Source organism: Chaetodon trifascialis, chromosome 14 (assembly GCF_039877785.1).
Source record: "Chaetodon trifascialis isolate fChaTrf1 chromosome 14, fChaTrf1.hap1, whole genome shotgun sequence".
NCBI lineage: Eukaryota > Metazoa > Chordata > Actinopteri > Chaetodontiformes > Chaetodontidae > Chaetodon > Chaetodon trifascialis.
This window is the reverse complement of record NC_092069.1, coordinates 19,006,662-19,022,193: the sequence shown is the minus strand read 5'-3', so window position 1 is coordinate 19,022,193 and position 15,532 is coordinate 19,006,662. Positions and strand designations below refer to the sequence as shown.

General features: G+C 44.2%; 1 protein-coding gene across 1 annotated transcript in view; it reads right to left on the bottom strand.

Moving 5' to 3' along the window:
* pcnt (pericentrin) overlaps positions 1 to 15,532 on the bottom strand; it is a 35,429-nt gene that overhangs the window by 6,648 nt on the left and 13,249 nt on the right. The window contains exons 24-51 of the mRNA XM_070978763.1: positions 15,175 to 15,421; positions 14,895 to 15,045; positions 13,389 to 13,842; positions 13,068 to 13,265; positions 12,858 to 12,929; positions 12,298 to 12,402; positions 11,666 to 11,818; positions 10,788 to 10,934; positions 9,204 to 9,364; positions 8,828 to 9,000; positions 8,514 to 8,695; positions 8,226 to 8,388; positions 7,763 to 8,005; positions 6,936 to 7,168; positions 6,717 to 6,824; positions 6,389 to 6,409; positions 5,766 to 6,002; positions 5,482 to 5,655; positions 5,123 to 5,275; positions 4,519 to 4,698; positions 3,377 to 4,402; positions 2,230 to 2,400; positions 1,946 to 2,135; positions 1,405 to 1,739; positions 1,191 to 1,293; positions 795 to 967; positions 436 to 711; positions 74 to 225 (exon numbers count right to left, since the gene is read on the bottom strand). Coding sequence (XP_070834864.1) covers positions 74 to 225; positions 436 to 711; positions 795 to 967; positions 1,191 to 1,293; positions 1,405 to 1,739; positions 1,946 to 2,135; positions 2,230 to 2,400; positions 3,377 to 4,402; positions 4,519 to 4,698; positions 5,123 to 5,275; positions 5,482 to 5,655; positions 5,766 to 6,002; positions 6,389 to 6,409; positions 6,717 to 6,824; positions 6,936 to 7,168; positions 7,763 to 8,005; positions 8,226 to 8,388; positions 8,514 to 8,695; positions 8,828 to 9,000; positions 9,204 to 9,364; positions 10,788 to 10,934; positions 11,666 to 11,818; positions 12,298 to 12,402; positions 12,858 to 12,929; positions 13,068 to 13,265; positions 13,389 to 13,842; positions 14,895 to 15,045; positions 15,175 to 15,421 — 5,981 coding nt within the window. The remainder of the gene's footprint in view (positions 1 to 73; positions 226 to 435; positions 712 to 794; positions 968 to 1,190; positions 1,294 to 1,404; positions 1,740 to 1,945; positions 2,136 to 2,229; positions 2,401 to 3,376; positions 4,403 to 4,518; positions 4,699 to 5,122; positions 5,276 to 5,481; positions 5,656 to 5,765; positions 6,003 to 6,388; positions 6,410 to 6,716; positions 6,825 to 6,935; positions 7,169 to 7,762; positions 8,006 to 8,225; positions 8,389 to 8,513; positions 8,696 to 8,827; positions 9,001 to 9,203; positions 9,365 to 10,787; positions 10,935 to 11,665; positions 11,819 to 12,297; positions 12,403 to 12,857; positions 12,930 to 13,067; positions 13,266 to 13,388; positions 13,843 to 14,894; positions 15,046 to 15,174; positions 15,422 to 15,532) is intronic.

Sequence of the window (15,532 nt, the reverse complement as noted above, 5' to 3'; positions counted from 1 at the left end):
AATGCACAATTTAAGGAGAAGAAGATGTGTGCTTGGTGTGCTTGAATGCTGATATCCGGTGTGTGTCACATACCTGAGTGACTGTATTTTGTTCTTTTGCTCTTGTTGAGCGCCGTGGGCACTTTTCAGTTGTTTCTGGTTCTCCTCCAGCTCTGCCCTCAGTTGGGATTCAATCTGTCCACTGAGTTGATTTCTGTGCCAGTCATCATCATCTCGGTAGTCAGTCTGAGGAAACAAGAAGATAGTGATCAATACAAATAATCAATAGAAGCAAAAGAGAAATTCAAATATTAAGATGAATTTCTCTCATTGTACACCTAAAAGGAGGTGAAGTATGTAAAAAGATTTGCAGAATTATAGCATCATGCTACTAATCTAAAACATTTCCTTACAATTAGATAATAGTAAACGCTCTTGAAATCCACAGGAACTCACCTGTGCATGTCTCTGGGCCATTCGACAGAGCAGCTCTCGGAGAGCAATCACAGTCTCCTGCAGTGCCCTCTTCTCCTGCTGCCAGCTCATTGGAGGGTTGGAGGATGATTTGTCCCGGTGGTCCAGTAGGGTGGAGTCATCCTCATAATGATGCTGTGTCTGACTCAGTGAGAAGGCCTTTAAGTCTGAGACATGAGGCTGGGTTGAGGACGTGGCACGACGTTGGGACAAAGTGAGAATTCGGCAGCTTTCCTGATACACTTTCTTCAACAGACTCTGCAGAAAGATGGAGAACAAAATCGAGTAAAATTTAGGCTTACAGTCAAATAGAATTACTGTTAATTATAAATGAGGCCTACCTGAAGCTCAGGAGACAACAGGTCATCACTGTAGCTCATGCTGCCCGCAGCACTATCTGTGTTAACTGTGGGGTTAATTCCTCTGCAGCGGAGATACTCAACAAACTGAGCATCCAGCCTTTCGGTCTGTTCCAGCTCCACTCTCAGCCGTGCACCCAATTCTGAACTCACATCTGAGGGAAAAACGAGAGAACAGAAGAGTTAAGTTGATAAGTCGGGTGATATTTTATATGTTAACTCCATGAAATGTTTGAGTTTGTTAAAAATATGTTTCACCTCTCATCCTAAATACAAGTCCAGTTGCCTTCATGTAGCACTTTTAGACATACGCTGATCTGGCTGACTGCAAACCTGAACATATAACAGTGATACAACAATCAGACTGGAAATACTCACTGCTGCCATATCCATCACTGGCCCATTCTGGTGCTGACAACGAGGAGGTGGAGCCAAGAGGAGATGGAGGTGCCGTTAGGTCAAGTCCTTCCAACTCACGCAGCTAAGAAAAATTACAAAATTCTTAATATTCAAAAACACCTGAGCCAAAGAAAAGAACAAAAGCTTCTCACAAAAATGCCACAAACAGTAGCATGTAAGGAAAACCACATACTTTGTCAGTGTCCAGTGAGTCGAGCATGGAGAAGTTGTCAGACACCGACACAGAGCCTGGGGAATGGGTACTCTGTGTGGCTGGATCTGGAGTGATGGTCCTGGAGTGGGGAGACTCCATCACAACCCTGGGAGAGGTCTTGACGTTGGCGAGCTCCAGACCCGTGCTGTTCAGAGCGCTGATCTCTGACAGGCGGGAGCCGAGAACAGAGGTGTGGAAGTGCTCTGGGATTCTGTCTTCGGAGCATTCGAGTCTCCTTAAAACCTCTGGAGAGCTCAGAGAGGCTTCATCACGAGAGACGCTCAGGCCGTCCTCAAAAGCTCTGAGAGTAATATCTGACAGATGAAGAAAATGAAGAATGTCAATGTGAGAGCATATTTCTGTTGTGATGTTTTGAAGGTTCCCAATGGAGTTGGCTGCATCCACACTAATGGGGTTTCACTTTAAAATGCATAACTATTGAATGAATGCGCCATTGGACTGAAGAGAATCTCAAACTATAACAGCAGAGTGTATTTTTGAAGCATCATTAAGTCCTCACCTTTCTGTGGGTTTTCTTGTTGGTGAGTGTGCGTGTCCTGCTGCTGACAGTGTTGTCTGAGTTGATGTAGTTCTCTTTGCTGGTAGGCCAGTTCCTCTTCCTGAACAGCCAGGTCCTCTTGTAGACCTCGAAGTTCCGCCTTCAGCCGCTGGTTATCAGTCTCCAGGTCAACAAGGGCACGGTCTTTGGTCTGACGGACATAAATAAGTGACTATACAACAAACTGCTGCTACACAACTTATATCTGATACTCTGTCATCATATATATATATATATATTCCCACCTGTCCTTCCTCGTGTAGTTTCTCAGCTCTTTCTGTGCTGGTGGACAGACCCTGTTTCACTGCAGTCAGCTCCGCCTTCAGAGCCTGGTGCGCTGCCTTCACGATGACGAGCTCAGCCTCCTTCTGTCTCAAGGCAGCGTCTGCTTTTGCCAAGGTCGCCTCAGCATGGGTCTGTGAAGAGGAGAAACCATGCCTTTAGCAGCTAGTATCAACATAGTGCCTTTCTTAGACTAGTGTTAAGGAAACCCTGCATCCACAGGACATATTTTAGCTTTATTTAGTTCAGTTTTCAGTTTTTCCTGGAAAAAAAACTTCTACTGGTTTGCAATATAAACAGCAACTTAACGAGTAACACATGTACATGCTGTGTTTCACATTTGATTCTTTTACGCTTACTGCTAAACACCTTTTTAGCACACTAGAACAATGGCTACATTTGCTAAAAACAACTGAACTTGTCAAAAACAAATCAGACTGCAGAGACATGCAGCAGCTCGACATGCATTACAGCCTGCATGCTTTCTGTTTAACAACCACAACTTCTTCTTACCACATCCTGCCGAGATAAGACGTAAAGAAATGAAATATAGAGTCCATCAGAGCTTTAAAAACAACGGCTAACAAAGATTTTCCTCCTGCTTCCTCATTTTAATGTCACTTCCTCTGTGTGTTAGTAAGATTCTTCCATCTCAGGATCGACACTGTGATGACGTGTTACGGCAGTTAACTATAAACAGATGTGGTCTTGCCTGCAGGCGTTAGCGCAGCTGTACGCTAGCAACAAACTGCAGCAAAGTATTTCCTGTCTGGACATGGGGAATGCTGAATCAGGGTTTATCAATGTTATCTGAATTATTTGCTGAGGAAAAACACAGACCCGAATCATCTGCATGATCCTCTGACCACATTAAAGCCCAGTCAGTGTCTACTGAAAATTAAGGTTTTACTAATGTTTTTACAAACCAATTATATAAACACACACTTCAATACCATCAAAATTTAGGCAATTCATTTGTACCTTAGATTTGGTTAATTTTTTTAGATATTTATTGCCTTAAATCTTATCACTCAGTTGGGAAGTGACAAGTCGGTAACAATCTTTGGGTTAAATCTTGGACTGTGTTTAGACCTTGAAGCTGACACCTACCAGCACTTCCTTTTGAGCCTCTTCTTGAATGCTTTCCCTCTCATTGAGCTGTGCAGTCAGGTCCTGGATGCAAGCTGTCATCGACGTCACTTCCTGCCTGAGCCTTTCAATTTCCTCCTGGAGTTGCCGCTCCCTCCTCCTCAGCGCCTCGCGCTCAGCAGAGAGCTCTCCCTTCGCAGTCTCAAGGGTTTTAATCTTTGTCCTTTCCTCAGCAACCAGCTCCTCCATGTCTGCCACCTCGGCTTGCACCTCCTGGACTTGCCTCTCAAGAGTGAGGCTGGTTTCTCTGAGGACTTCCATTTCCATTTTCATCTCCTGCTCCTTTGTTTTTAGAGTCTGGATCTCGCTCACGTTCTCCTGTTCTTTCTTTTGGAGTTCCAGAATAAGAGAGCTAAGGTGGGCGCTCTTCTCCTGCAGGGTGCTCATCTCTTCAGCGTCAACTTTGCAAACATCCCTCTCCTCTTCGGATAGTTTCCTCTTCTCCCTCTCCTCTCCTATCTGGGCTTTGACCTCCTCCAGCTCTGCTTCTTTGTTGGTGAGGAGACCTTGGAGTTCATCTGCCCTCTCCCTCTCAGCTTTCAGCCTCTTTCCGAACTCCTCCCCGTGACCTCTGTACTCTTCCTCCTGGGTGAGCAGTAGTCGCTCCAGTCCTTCTTTCTCTGCCAAAGTGATCTCCAGCTGACTCTGAAGGGCCTTGAGATGAGATCGAAGGGGACGAGATGAGGTGGAATGAGTCAAACTGAGCTCTTGCTTCAGGCTGTTCGGCCCTCCTCTCCTCTCTTGTTCCTGGATAGTATAGTGGTGAGGTTCAGGGCTGGGAGCTGGTGAGGGATTGATGCTGTCTCCATCCTGGGAGTCACTCACTTCATGCAGGTTGGGGCCTAATGTGGCGAGTTCTGCCTGCAGTGTGCTGATAACCTCATGAAGGCGCTCCTCTTCTTCCTGTTTGTCCTCACGCACTCTCATGATTTCAGACTGAAGGTGCTCCACCTGTGAGCGCAGATCCTCAAGCTCAGCCTCCAAAAGCTTTTTGTCAGAAAGATAAAAACAATTAATTAGACAGTTACATTTTTCATCACATTCTCATCAACTACGGGCACTTCAGCAGTGTCTGCAAGTATTATGTGTGTGCTTGTTCTGACCTTGGTGTCCTTGGTGTTCTCCAACTCCTGTTCTAGTCTTTGGATCTCATTGTTGAGGTGGTCGATCTCCTGATTTTTCTCCTGGAGCAATGCTGAGGGGAGGGTCTCTTCCTCTGGATCCTCCACCTCGCTTTGCTCCTCTTTGTCCTCCTTGAGTATGGTGAGAGCAGACACATTCTCCTGCAAGCAAGAATACATACCAGCTAAATTTGACTGTAAGGAAAAAATTTATATACAAAGCAAAATCAATACAATAGGAGCATGAAGAACTTTTAGGATGAGAAAAAAACAAAAATATTTTGGCAGGATTATAAATAGATTAATAAAATTACACACACACACCAATAGGAGGCTAACAATTTCACCGTACAATGTGTTTATTATGTATACTTAAATGTCTAGTCTGAGGGACGCAATGTAAATAACCCAGTTTGTCCACTTCTCATCAAATATATCCATCTGGGTTTTCAAGTTGTAAGCAACTCTCTCCTTTACAAAAATAAAAAAAAATCTCCCCACAAAGAACAGCTTGTTGTTTTTCCACTTATGTCCAAATATAAGTTTTACTTATTAGTTAAATAAAACAGATACCAATAGCACTTACCTTAAGGGCAGCAATCTTCTCTTGGAGCTCGTGAACATGAGTTGAATTCTGATTCGTCAGTAGCTCCAGCTGAAGTGTGAGGTGCTTTAGTTCAACTTCTTTGACGCTCAAGTCTCTCTGCACATTGTCCAGTTGGCTATGCAGGCCCTCAACCTAAATAAACATAGGATTATTTATTAAATCAAGACAGAAATGGTCTGTTCAAAGCGCTGTAGCATTCTGAACCGTGTCAAAAAGACTGAACTTTCAGAGATTTCTAGTCCTCCCACATAAGAAGGTGGATTAAGTCTACATACCCATACACATTTTTACTAAAACATGTCACTACATAAACCAGCTTTGCAGAGAATCATGCGGACCTCTTGCTCTTTGCTGTGCAGGCTCTGCTGTGCCGTGTCCAGGGCATCCCTAAGCTCCTGAGTGGGGTCACGCGCATTGTCATGATAACAGTGCCTCGTCTCATCCAGCTTGGACTGCAGGGCGGAGATCTGGAGCCTGTTAGACAGCTGCTGCTGCTCCAGTGCCTGCTTATCCTGACAAAAAAAATGAGTACATTTATGAGAAGAAGAACACTCAGCTGCACGCATTGATATTAGGAGTGACTTTATATATACACAACAGTGTTAAGTCTGCATTTTCTTACTTGTGTGAGCTCCTGTTCTCTCAGCTTTGCTCTGTGGAGCTCTTGTTCCAGTTGACTGACAGATCTATTACCCTCAGCGCTGTTAAGCAGTGCTTGCTCGAGCTCTCTGATTCGTCCAGCTAGCTTGTCTATCTCCTCATTACGCTCTGCGAGATCGCGCTTGGCTTGCTGACTGGCTGCGAGCAAGCAGGCATGGTCCTCTGTTTTGTCTTTGATTATAGTTTGTAGACTCTCCACCTGCAGAGACATACAGGGGACAACATTTAGCGATAACAAGTTTCTAGAGTTTTAAGGAATCAGGAAGGGATTTGCGAAAGGAAAATTGCATGATTTGTAGATAAATAAGCCATTCCGGGTCTGCAACCACTGGTACTGAACACTGAAGTTTAGGCCATTCCAGAGAGCAGTGACGTGAGGGGGAAAGACAAATGAAGTGCATAACAGAAGCAAATGAATGTTAGCAAATGGACGATGAAATGGGAATAAATGTAGAATGTCTGACAATCAAATATAAGCACAGAGTATTAATCTATGGATGACTGCACAGAAATAATGAAGTACGATACACACCATGCAAAGAGTCAGAGGAGCTAGTAGAAGTATGCTACAGCTAGATTTCATACCTGCAGAACCAAGTCCTCAAACTACAGCAATCCGATCAGCACGGGGATAAACACATGGCAAAAGTCAGGCTCGTCGGCAAACAGACAACGCATTCATCACTTCAACCTCTGTGAGTACTACTAAATACACGTCAGTTAAATGGTTCATAATCCCATCAGCGGTGCATTAGACTCAAATCACAAAAACACATCAAAGCACACACACTGCAAATGCAAGGCCCTTTTATTATCTTTATCCAGAATTAGGAGCATTTTGTATGATATTGTCCTGTTGACAAATATTATCTTAACAGATGCATACACTTGCTATCAAATAAACAGGCCTCACCCTGTGTCCTTTGTTATCCGCACTGGCTGTCTGCTTGAGTTGCAACTCCAGCCTTCGGATCTCCTGCTGGAACTCGTCTCTCTCGTGTTCGCGCTCTACAGCCTGCTCCTATACGCAAAAAACAAATTATGTGAAAGATTGTGCCCACTGTGCATTAAGAAGCAAAATAAGAAATTGCCTGTGACTGTCAGATAAGGCTGTCGAGGTGTAAAAACTCACTTCTATAAACTGCCGGTCGTGTTTCAGCTGTTTCTCCAGGGCTTGGATCTGCTGGTTCAGGTCTTCAGTGTGGGTCTTGTGGTGTTGCTCTGTCTCCAGGCCCTTTGTTTCCTGCTCGTCTAGCTCTCTCTCCAGGGCCCTGAGGCGCAGGGACAGAGAGCTGTGGTCCTTCTCTGCCTGCCGCTGCAGGTCCAGCCTATCCTTGGCCAGACGCTCCGTCTCTTCCAGGAGAGCTTGAAAAAGAAAAGAGGAAGGTTAGGGCAATTGTTGCATGTACACACACACACACACACACACACACACACACACACACACACACACACACACACACACACACACACACACACACACACACACACACACACACACACACACACACACACACACACACACACACACACACACACACAAAGAATTTCAAGTAAATATAAGAGAGGAGTTAAATATACACAGCTGTTACACATACTGTCCCCCTCCTCCTGAAATGACACTGAATGCATTCTCCCTTTGTTTAAGAGAGAAAGAGACACAGCACTCCAAGAGGCTTTGCTACAAACTACTGGCAATGGTAGTGTTACAAACAGCAATGTCACACAGCACTGCAAATATACTGCTTATTCATCCCCACCCCCCATCACACACACTCATACGCCACTCTGACCCACAAACCTGCATCAGGATCTAAATTGAGCCATTGGCCTATGGAGAGAAGACACATCTGAGCACAGACATCATGTAAGTGTGTGGTCAAGCTCACTAAAGAGGTCGTGTAACATTTTATGCAGACAGAGACGCCCATTTCATGATTTTGCGCTCGCTCCGCTCACCTTTCTCTCTCTCTCCGAGGCCAGTGGAGAGATGCTCCTTCTGGCGCAGGAGAAGCGCATGCTCCTCGCTGAGCTCCTGATGCTTCAGTCTGAGGCTCTCCAGCTCGGCGGAAAGGCCCTGCACCTGGTGCAGCTTCACCCTCAGGCCCTCCAGCTCCTCCACTAGTCTCTCCTCTTGTGCCTCCTTCTGCTGCAGGGACTCCTCTAGGACCGCCTTCTCAGCCACATAGCCATCCAGAAGGCCTGAAGGCATGCAAAGTCAAAAAGTTTATGTGAAAACAAAACACACTGCTTGAGATTCTCATGCTCAGCAGCATAAATGAGTTCGGTTTAAACTTGAGTGCAAGTGGTGAAATTGGAGCATAGGCAGAGGAGTAAGGCGTATTAACAGTCAGTGGATTAACTGCTGTAACTTGGCAGCATGAGTCAAGTGAAGCAGAGCAAGCGAGGATACAGCGCTCACCCTCTGTCTTGTGGAGCTCCAGCTGGAGCTGACTCTTCAGCTTCGCCTCCTGGTCGAGCTGTTCCAATAGGAGCTTGTGTTGCTCAAGGAGATGGGCCGAGTCTTCTCTGCCCTGAGAGAACTTTTTCTCCAGAGAAAGGTGGACATCATGAGTCTGTTCCAGCTGGAGAAAAATCGAGAAACCCATCATTACTATGCAGCTTAAAGTACAAAAAAATAAGGAAAAGAGCAATTCAAAACAAGGTTTTTGTGTGGATTGTTGAAATATCTAGTCTACACATCTTTCACCTGTGTGTTGGCTTGGCTGAGCAGCTCTAGCAGTGTGCCGACAGTGTGACGCAGTCTGCTGCAGGCACTCAGAGCTGCTTCTTCTCCCCCAGGATTGAGCTGAGAATCTGAAACCAGAAGGCTCTCACAGAGCAGATGGGTCAGCTCCAGGTCATCTGAAGACACGTCTGCAACTGAAATACCTACAAAAAGTCAAAATTAATTGTTACACTGATGCAAACAGTTAAATTGTAAAACCTTCATAAAACAGCTTGGTAAACTTTCCCAAGCATAACATGTCCTGCAACTTCAGAATGAATCAGACACCAACAGACCTGATTCTTGTGCATCTTTGTTCCCTGTTGAGCTCCTCTGTAGGGTAGCCTGCTCAGGTGTTTTGGTTCTGGCACTGATCTTTTGTCCAATCAGCTCTTCGGTTGCGATGGTGCTGCGAACCATCTCAATCAACACCTTCCTCAGCTTTTCATTGGCCTGGTCAAGTTTATGTCTGGGGGAAAACAGAAAAGGCACATCAGAGATTCATATGCCAAGCAAAGCAGAACATAACTATGATGGGAGACTAATTACTTGCTACATTTTGCACACTGGTGTCCCATTTCTTTTTCTTTCTTTTTTTTTTTACATTTAAATCAAAAAAGAAGTTCGGAAACATGAAAATTTCCAGGTTACTTGCAGTACTTTTGCACTTACTTTTCCTCTTTAGCCATGTGTAAGTCATCGGTGAGCATCTTCAGAAGGTTGCCTCCCTCCTGACTCTCTCGCTCCCTTCGTTGTAGGAGAGTGTCCAAAGTCTCCATCTCTGCACGCTTCCCCTTCAACTCTCCCTGCAGACAGCCAACTTCTGCTTGCAGCTGGAAAAAAAAAGACAGAGACAGCTTGTTAATTCAACCACTTTATCAAACCTACTAAGCGCCCCTCTCCCACCTGTGCTATGACTTCTTTAAAAAGTACCAATGTGAGAAACTGAGAGCCAGAGAGAGTAGAAACATATTTAAGCCTAATTATGACAAGAAATTAAACTTTAACTAAATTAGTTAAATGAACATTTCACTGCCAGCTCATTGTTTGTTCAAAAAGCATCAAATATTATCACAAGAGAACAAACAAAATCACATGGCCACCAACATCCCACGAGCCTGACAAAAGAGAAGAGAAAGCAAAACCAATACACCTTACCCAAAGGTAACAACCACTATCTCTACCCAAAATACATTCAATACATATTATATACCACTGCAAGACAAGAAACACATCCTTTGCTGCACTTTCTGTATTGATCAGAGTTTTCCTCCATGGCTCCAGTGATTCGTCTTACCTCTCGCTCTCTGCCTCTCCTTTCACCACGGCTTCCCTCTCTTTTTCCCTCTCCCTCCTGTTTCCATCCCATCAAACACATCTGATGCAGCCGCCTGCCTCAACAAAACAATGCTGTTGCCGTGACAACAGCACCCTCCCAGCCTCTCTTAAGCCTCTCTTTGCTAACCACATGGGTGTGCGTGTGTTAATATCTCACTACCAAGCCGGGCAGATGTCAAGGAAACAAGTATATCCATGTATTAAGCACATTTATGCTGAATTTGCCTCCAAGATATAAGATGTATTTATTAACTGAGTCCTGTGCAGTCAAAAACTGTTTTTTGGAAACAGAAATTTAATCTTTAGGGGGTGTAGTGACTTGTTAATAACTCAGGCAACAGTAAACGATTAACGTAAAAGTTTCAGTGCACTTCACATCTCCACAACAACCAACAGACAAAATGAAGCTTTGATTATATCCTGCCTGCTCTACAAATCACTGGAGCACATAAAAATGAACAGACAGAGACAGAAATGTGTATGAATCCATGTTATTCTGCCGTTTGAAGTCTGTATAATTTCATGATCATTCATCTGCCAGAGAGCATGACAAACACACACAAACACACACCAGATTAGTGTGGTGATTCATTGATATGTTAATCTCTTTAACAAAATGTAATCCTATGCAAGGGAAATCTAGCCTATGGCTGTTATGCCATTGCTATAATTTCCCTCCCAGACCTCGTACTGTCCACTGGCCTTCAGTTTCTACTGTAGCTCAGAACAACTTCTGTTTCATCTCATCAATTTTGAACCGCAGCACCCATGACACAACACCTTTTTCTCAGCAAAGTGAAGCTACAGGTGTTGCCTTTGTCAAGATTTTCAATTGCACTTGAACAATTAATAATGTAAAACCTGTAAAAAGCACTGGAAAAGGTAGGGAGTTTATGTGTGTGTTTGTCTGTCTCATACCTGGGCCACCACAGCATCAAGCTGCTGCAGCTGGGCAGTGAGCTGGCTCATTTTTCCAGTGTAGCTCCGCTCCTTCTCCTCCTGTTCAGACGTGAAGCTCCGCCTCAAGTCCTCAAGCTCCGCCTGCTTCTGCTCTTCAAACTCCGTCTTCAAAGAAAGCAGCGATGCCGGTACATCAAGTTAAAGTTGCAGTTCACCATCTTAAAAAGCCTCAGTACAGTGTAGCTTTATTTGTCCCTCAGCTAAAGGGATCTCTGACCATGTCTCACTGGCTTATGCAGGCTACTGGCTTGCACATTTCAGATGGTCAAATGCCAAACGTCTGAAAAAAAAGTACCTTCAGCCTTAAAACCTTCTGCATCAGAGGATAAAAAGCTTAGATCCATCCATTTAGCCACTGTTCAGATACGAGCGACACAAACACATGCACAGCCCAGCAGATTCAGAGAACAGAGACAGACGGACAAGAACACTTCTCCATATATGATGGCGGGATTATGCAGAAACTGGGTTTGAATAATTCCCAGTGGGACAGAATCCAAGAGAAAGAGCCATCCCTAGGAATGAACTGGTGCAGCTGGAGCTTAGAGAGGGCAATGGCACAACACACACACACACACACACACATACTACAGCTCTCAATAATCCACAGCTATTACATAATGATGTTTCAAACAGCCACTAAGTCAAATAAACACACCACTTAAAATAAAATGGGAAAGATCTTTATCATATTTTCCACATATAATGAACAAGTCCATGGAGGCAACATGGCCGCCTTGATGGCATATAACTATTAAAGATCTTTCGGAAAAGGATGCCTCAAAGCTATCTACACTCATCTTTTTCCTCATTGCTCCTAAACGTCTTTTTTCTACCTTCAGTTGATTAATCCTGTCCTGCAGTCTCTCCTCTGATTGGACTTTGAGGAGCTCCACCTCTTCTAGGAAGTGCTGACGTTGCCTTGACGACTCCTCCTCAAGCTCCCTGCGACATGCCTCCAATTCTCGCGCAGAGACGCCCCTCAACTCCTAAAGCAGAAACATGTTTGTCTTCAGTTCCACCTAAACATTATACATCATACATTGACAGCTATCTTGCCTAACACATCAATGTGTTGTCTACAAGGAAACCCGAAGCATCCTCAGGCACCAGCTTGATGAAGGCAAGGTAGCTGAAAACGTTTGGTGACTGAAGCATGGCGTGCTAGTGTGATGTGTTTTAATTTTGGTGGAGTTGAGTCTCAAAGTAGGAAAATGCATTCAGTTGGTCCAATGGTCACACTCACAGTGCTTCTCAGAAAAAAATCCAAATACTGCCTCTGTGCACAAATACCCCATTATAAAGGATGAACAATAACTCTGTGTAATCCCCTTCTCTAATGGCCTGTAAGAGCCACAGAGACAAAAACTCCACTGAAAAACACTAAAAACAACTTGCCAGGCAGAGCATTAGATGTTAATTCACCCTGCAAAAGACAAATTCTCTCTCACACGCGAGCTCGACAAACCTGCAGCTGGAGTTGGTGTTGTTCGACGAGTTGCTCTTTCTCAGCAGCGTAGGTACGCGAGAGCTCCTGCAGAGCGGCGCTGTGTTGCTGCTCAAGGTCTAAAACCTGAGAGAGCCCAGAGTGCAAAGACAAATTAAATCTTAATGAACATTTACACAACATCAAAACTACTTACATCCAAGATTCACACATTTGAGGAAACTGATTTGTTAAATGTATTAACGCCTCGGCTGTAACGTGATGCCTCTTTACATTGCAGTAACAATACATATGATGATACATTTCTAGAAAGTCAATTGTTAAACAACTTACAAATACAATAACCAGACTGTTTTCAATAAATCCAGTGAATTATTATAATATAACAACTATAACAACTGCAGATCTGACAGGATGATGTACTACTTTTCTCTGACAACAAACTGACTGTAAAGACATTCAATTAAATAAATATTTTCCATTTATGTCAACATGTAGACTTCATTTCATGCAATTATATGTGCTGATATTGCATTAACATTACATCCAGTGTAAAATTTAGACTTAAAGAGTGACTGTACCTGCTTCTTCAGGGTCTCCAGAGCTCTGCAGTGTTCAGTATCTAAGGCCTCTTTTTGAGCAGCTAGCTCAGTCTGTAAAAACAAATCATGGAAAGATGTATTTCAGAAAAGTTGTCAATTACCTGCACTTTTTCTTACTGACTGAGTGATACTTCAATGACTGTATGCCAGACGTCAGCCAGAGGTTGACCGACCATCTTCATTCCTGACCTTGTGAACAAGGCTGAGCTCTGCTGCCATGGCACTGAACTTCTCGATGTGCACCTGAGCCAGCTCTTTCCTCAGATCCTCCCTGACGGACAGCTGCTCTGCGGCGTGGCGCTCCATCGTCAGCTTGTGTTCAGACTTCTGGCGATTCAGGTCTTGACGGTGCCTCTCGTCAAGTTGCACCATTTCATCACGCAGTGTCTGAGATTGAAAGTAAAGAGGCGTTCAGAAGTACTTACAAACTGAGAAACAACTGAAGAACTTCAAACATTGCTAACATGAAGCTTGACATTACGTTTCACTTTAAGAATTGTGAGTTCTTACGTGCACTTCCTTCAGGTATGTAGCCTCCAGAGTGTCCATGTTACCCAGCATCCTCTTTTCCAGTTCATCCCGGTCTTCCTGGTGTTTGCGAGATAACTCAGCTTCCAGAGCTTCCAGCTGAGCCTGATTGGTCTCCTGAAAGACGACCTCCAGACTTTCAAGTTCTGCCTTTTGTTTGGAATTCAGGGCCGCTTCCAAGGCAACAAGCTCAGCGTTGTGTTTGGATTCGAGCTCAACGGTCAGAGCTGCAAGCTGATCCCTGTGACTGGCACTGAGTGCGTCTAGCTGTGCTTTGTGTTTGGCGTTGAGCGCGTCCATCTCTTGGGAGTGTTTGTTCAGTAGTGCTGCTCTCTCGTGTTCCAGCTCAGTTTCATGTTTGTTCTTCAGCTCTGCCAGAGAGATTTCATATTTTTGGGCCAAACTCTGCTCCAACACTGCTTTTTCCTCCTGGAAGCTGAACACATTGGCAAGAAAAAGTATCCCAATTGTTAAAAACAAAGCATTTTCAAGGGTCCTCAAAATGAAACTGACAATAATTGTCACAGTAATTTTAAAAAGGTGACCGTTGTGAACCGTTTTTCCATTGTTTATTATAACCTACACTGCTGGAGCTATTAAGCAATCAAAAGAAAATTAAATGTGATGGGCTAATAGTTTCTCAAACATGAGATTTGCTCAGTTTTAATGGAAATTGAATGAACACCTTTTCTCACAAATACAACCATTATGCCATTTTGGAAAGTCTGAAGGGCATTTTCACTGTTTATTTTTACATTTTATGTCATACACCTCAAAAGAGATACATTTTAAGGTAATAATCTGTAGTCACAGCCCTATTACCCATCTGCACCTCTTCAGGTGTTTGAAAAACCAAACTTGTGTAATGTAACAAAACAAACACGACCTCAAGCTACAATCAAGACATTGCGGCTGTGTTTTTCTTGAGTCAGCGTATTTTTTTTTTTAATCATTTGCAGTGTGAGCACCACATTTTTACAGTATGCTACAAACACCTGCAGCGTGACAATGTTCTGAGCATCTATTCTGTGCTGAGAGCTGGGCTTTTTTTCTGGACACTGAGAGCTGAAACATGTTCTGCTTTTGGTAAAACGCTGCACTCATCACTCACTTTTTACTCAGTGGTCCAATCACAATGGAGGAGGTGCAGAACAAACAGAGGCACACTTAAAACTGTGTCCTGCTTGTATGAAAGCACTCCTTGAACCGTGCTCCATCCAGCTTCAGCTCTTCAACCAAACAATGCTACTCGCTGAGATGTTTCCTCGCCCACAAAAATTTCATGAAACCACACAAACAATTTGCAAAATGAGATACTTGCAACATATAAATTAACTGTGTCTCAGCAAAGTGTCTCAGCTGAGAAAATGGTGCCTCGCCAGAGCACTCCCAGCTGGCCATCTTCTGAAAAACACAGCATTTTCAGCTGGGAAATAACGCTTTGGTGGACGCAGCCCCTTAAGGACCTTCAGCCTCAATATAGCTCACCTCTTTTGGGCTTGGCGTAGCCGCTCCTCACCCTGCTCCTGGAGGAGAGCAGTGAGCTCCTTGATTTCTGTTGCCATGCAGCTCTTTGCCTTTTGCAGCTCACTGCCATGCTGGGCCTCCAGTCTCTGCCTCACTAATAGGACCTGTGGGCCTAAAAGACAAACCCCACACATTACAAGCTACTGGAGAACCACTGCTTCAACACTTTCCTTCCCAAAACTGCTGATCTGATTGGAGGCAAGAGTTCAGAACCCATGTGAGTCTTGAAAAATGATCTTACTGTCATCGTTGTCCAGAGCAGCCTGCAGAGACCTTAACTTCTCCTTCTCCTCCTGAAGCGCTTTATCAAGGCCTGTCCTCTCCTTCTCCATGTCTCTGTCAAGGTCAGTCCTCAGGGCAGCGAGATCAGCCTTGTACTTCTCTTGGAGCTCCTCTCTCAGCCTCTTCATCTCATCCTGCGCATGCTCCCTCTCCTGTTTAAGAGCTTCCTCAAGTGTGCTAAGCTCCCCAGCAAAGTCCTGTTTCAACTGTGGGAGTTGGCAAGAACTTGTAAGTAACTTGGTTTGAAACTCCCATACTGTACCTGTAAATCTTTGTTTTTGTTTATTGGGATATTTTTACCCTTTTAGGATGCATGT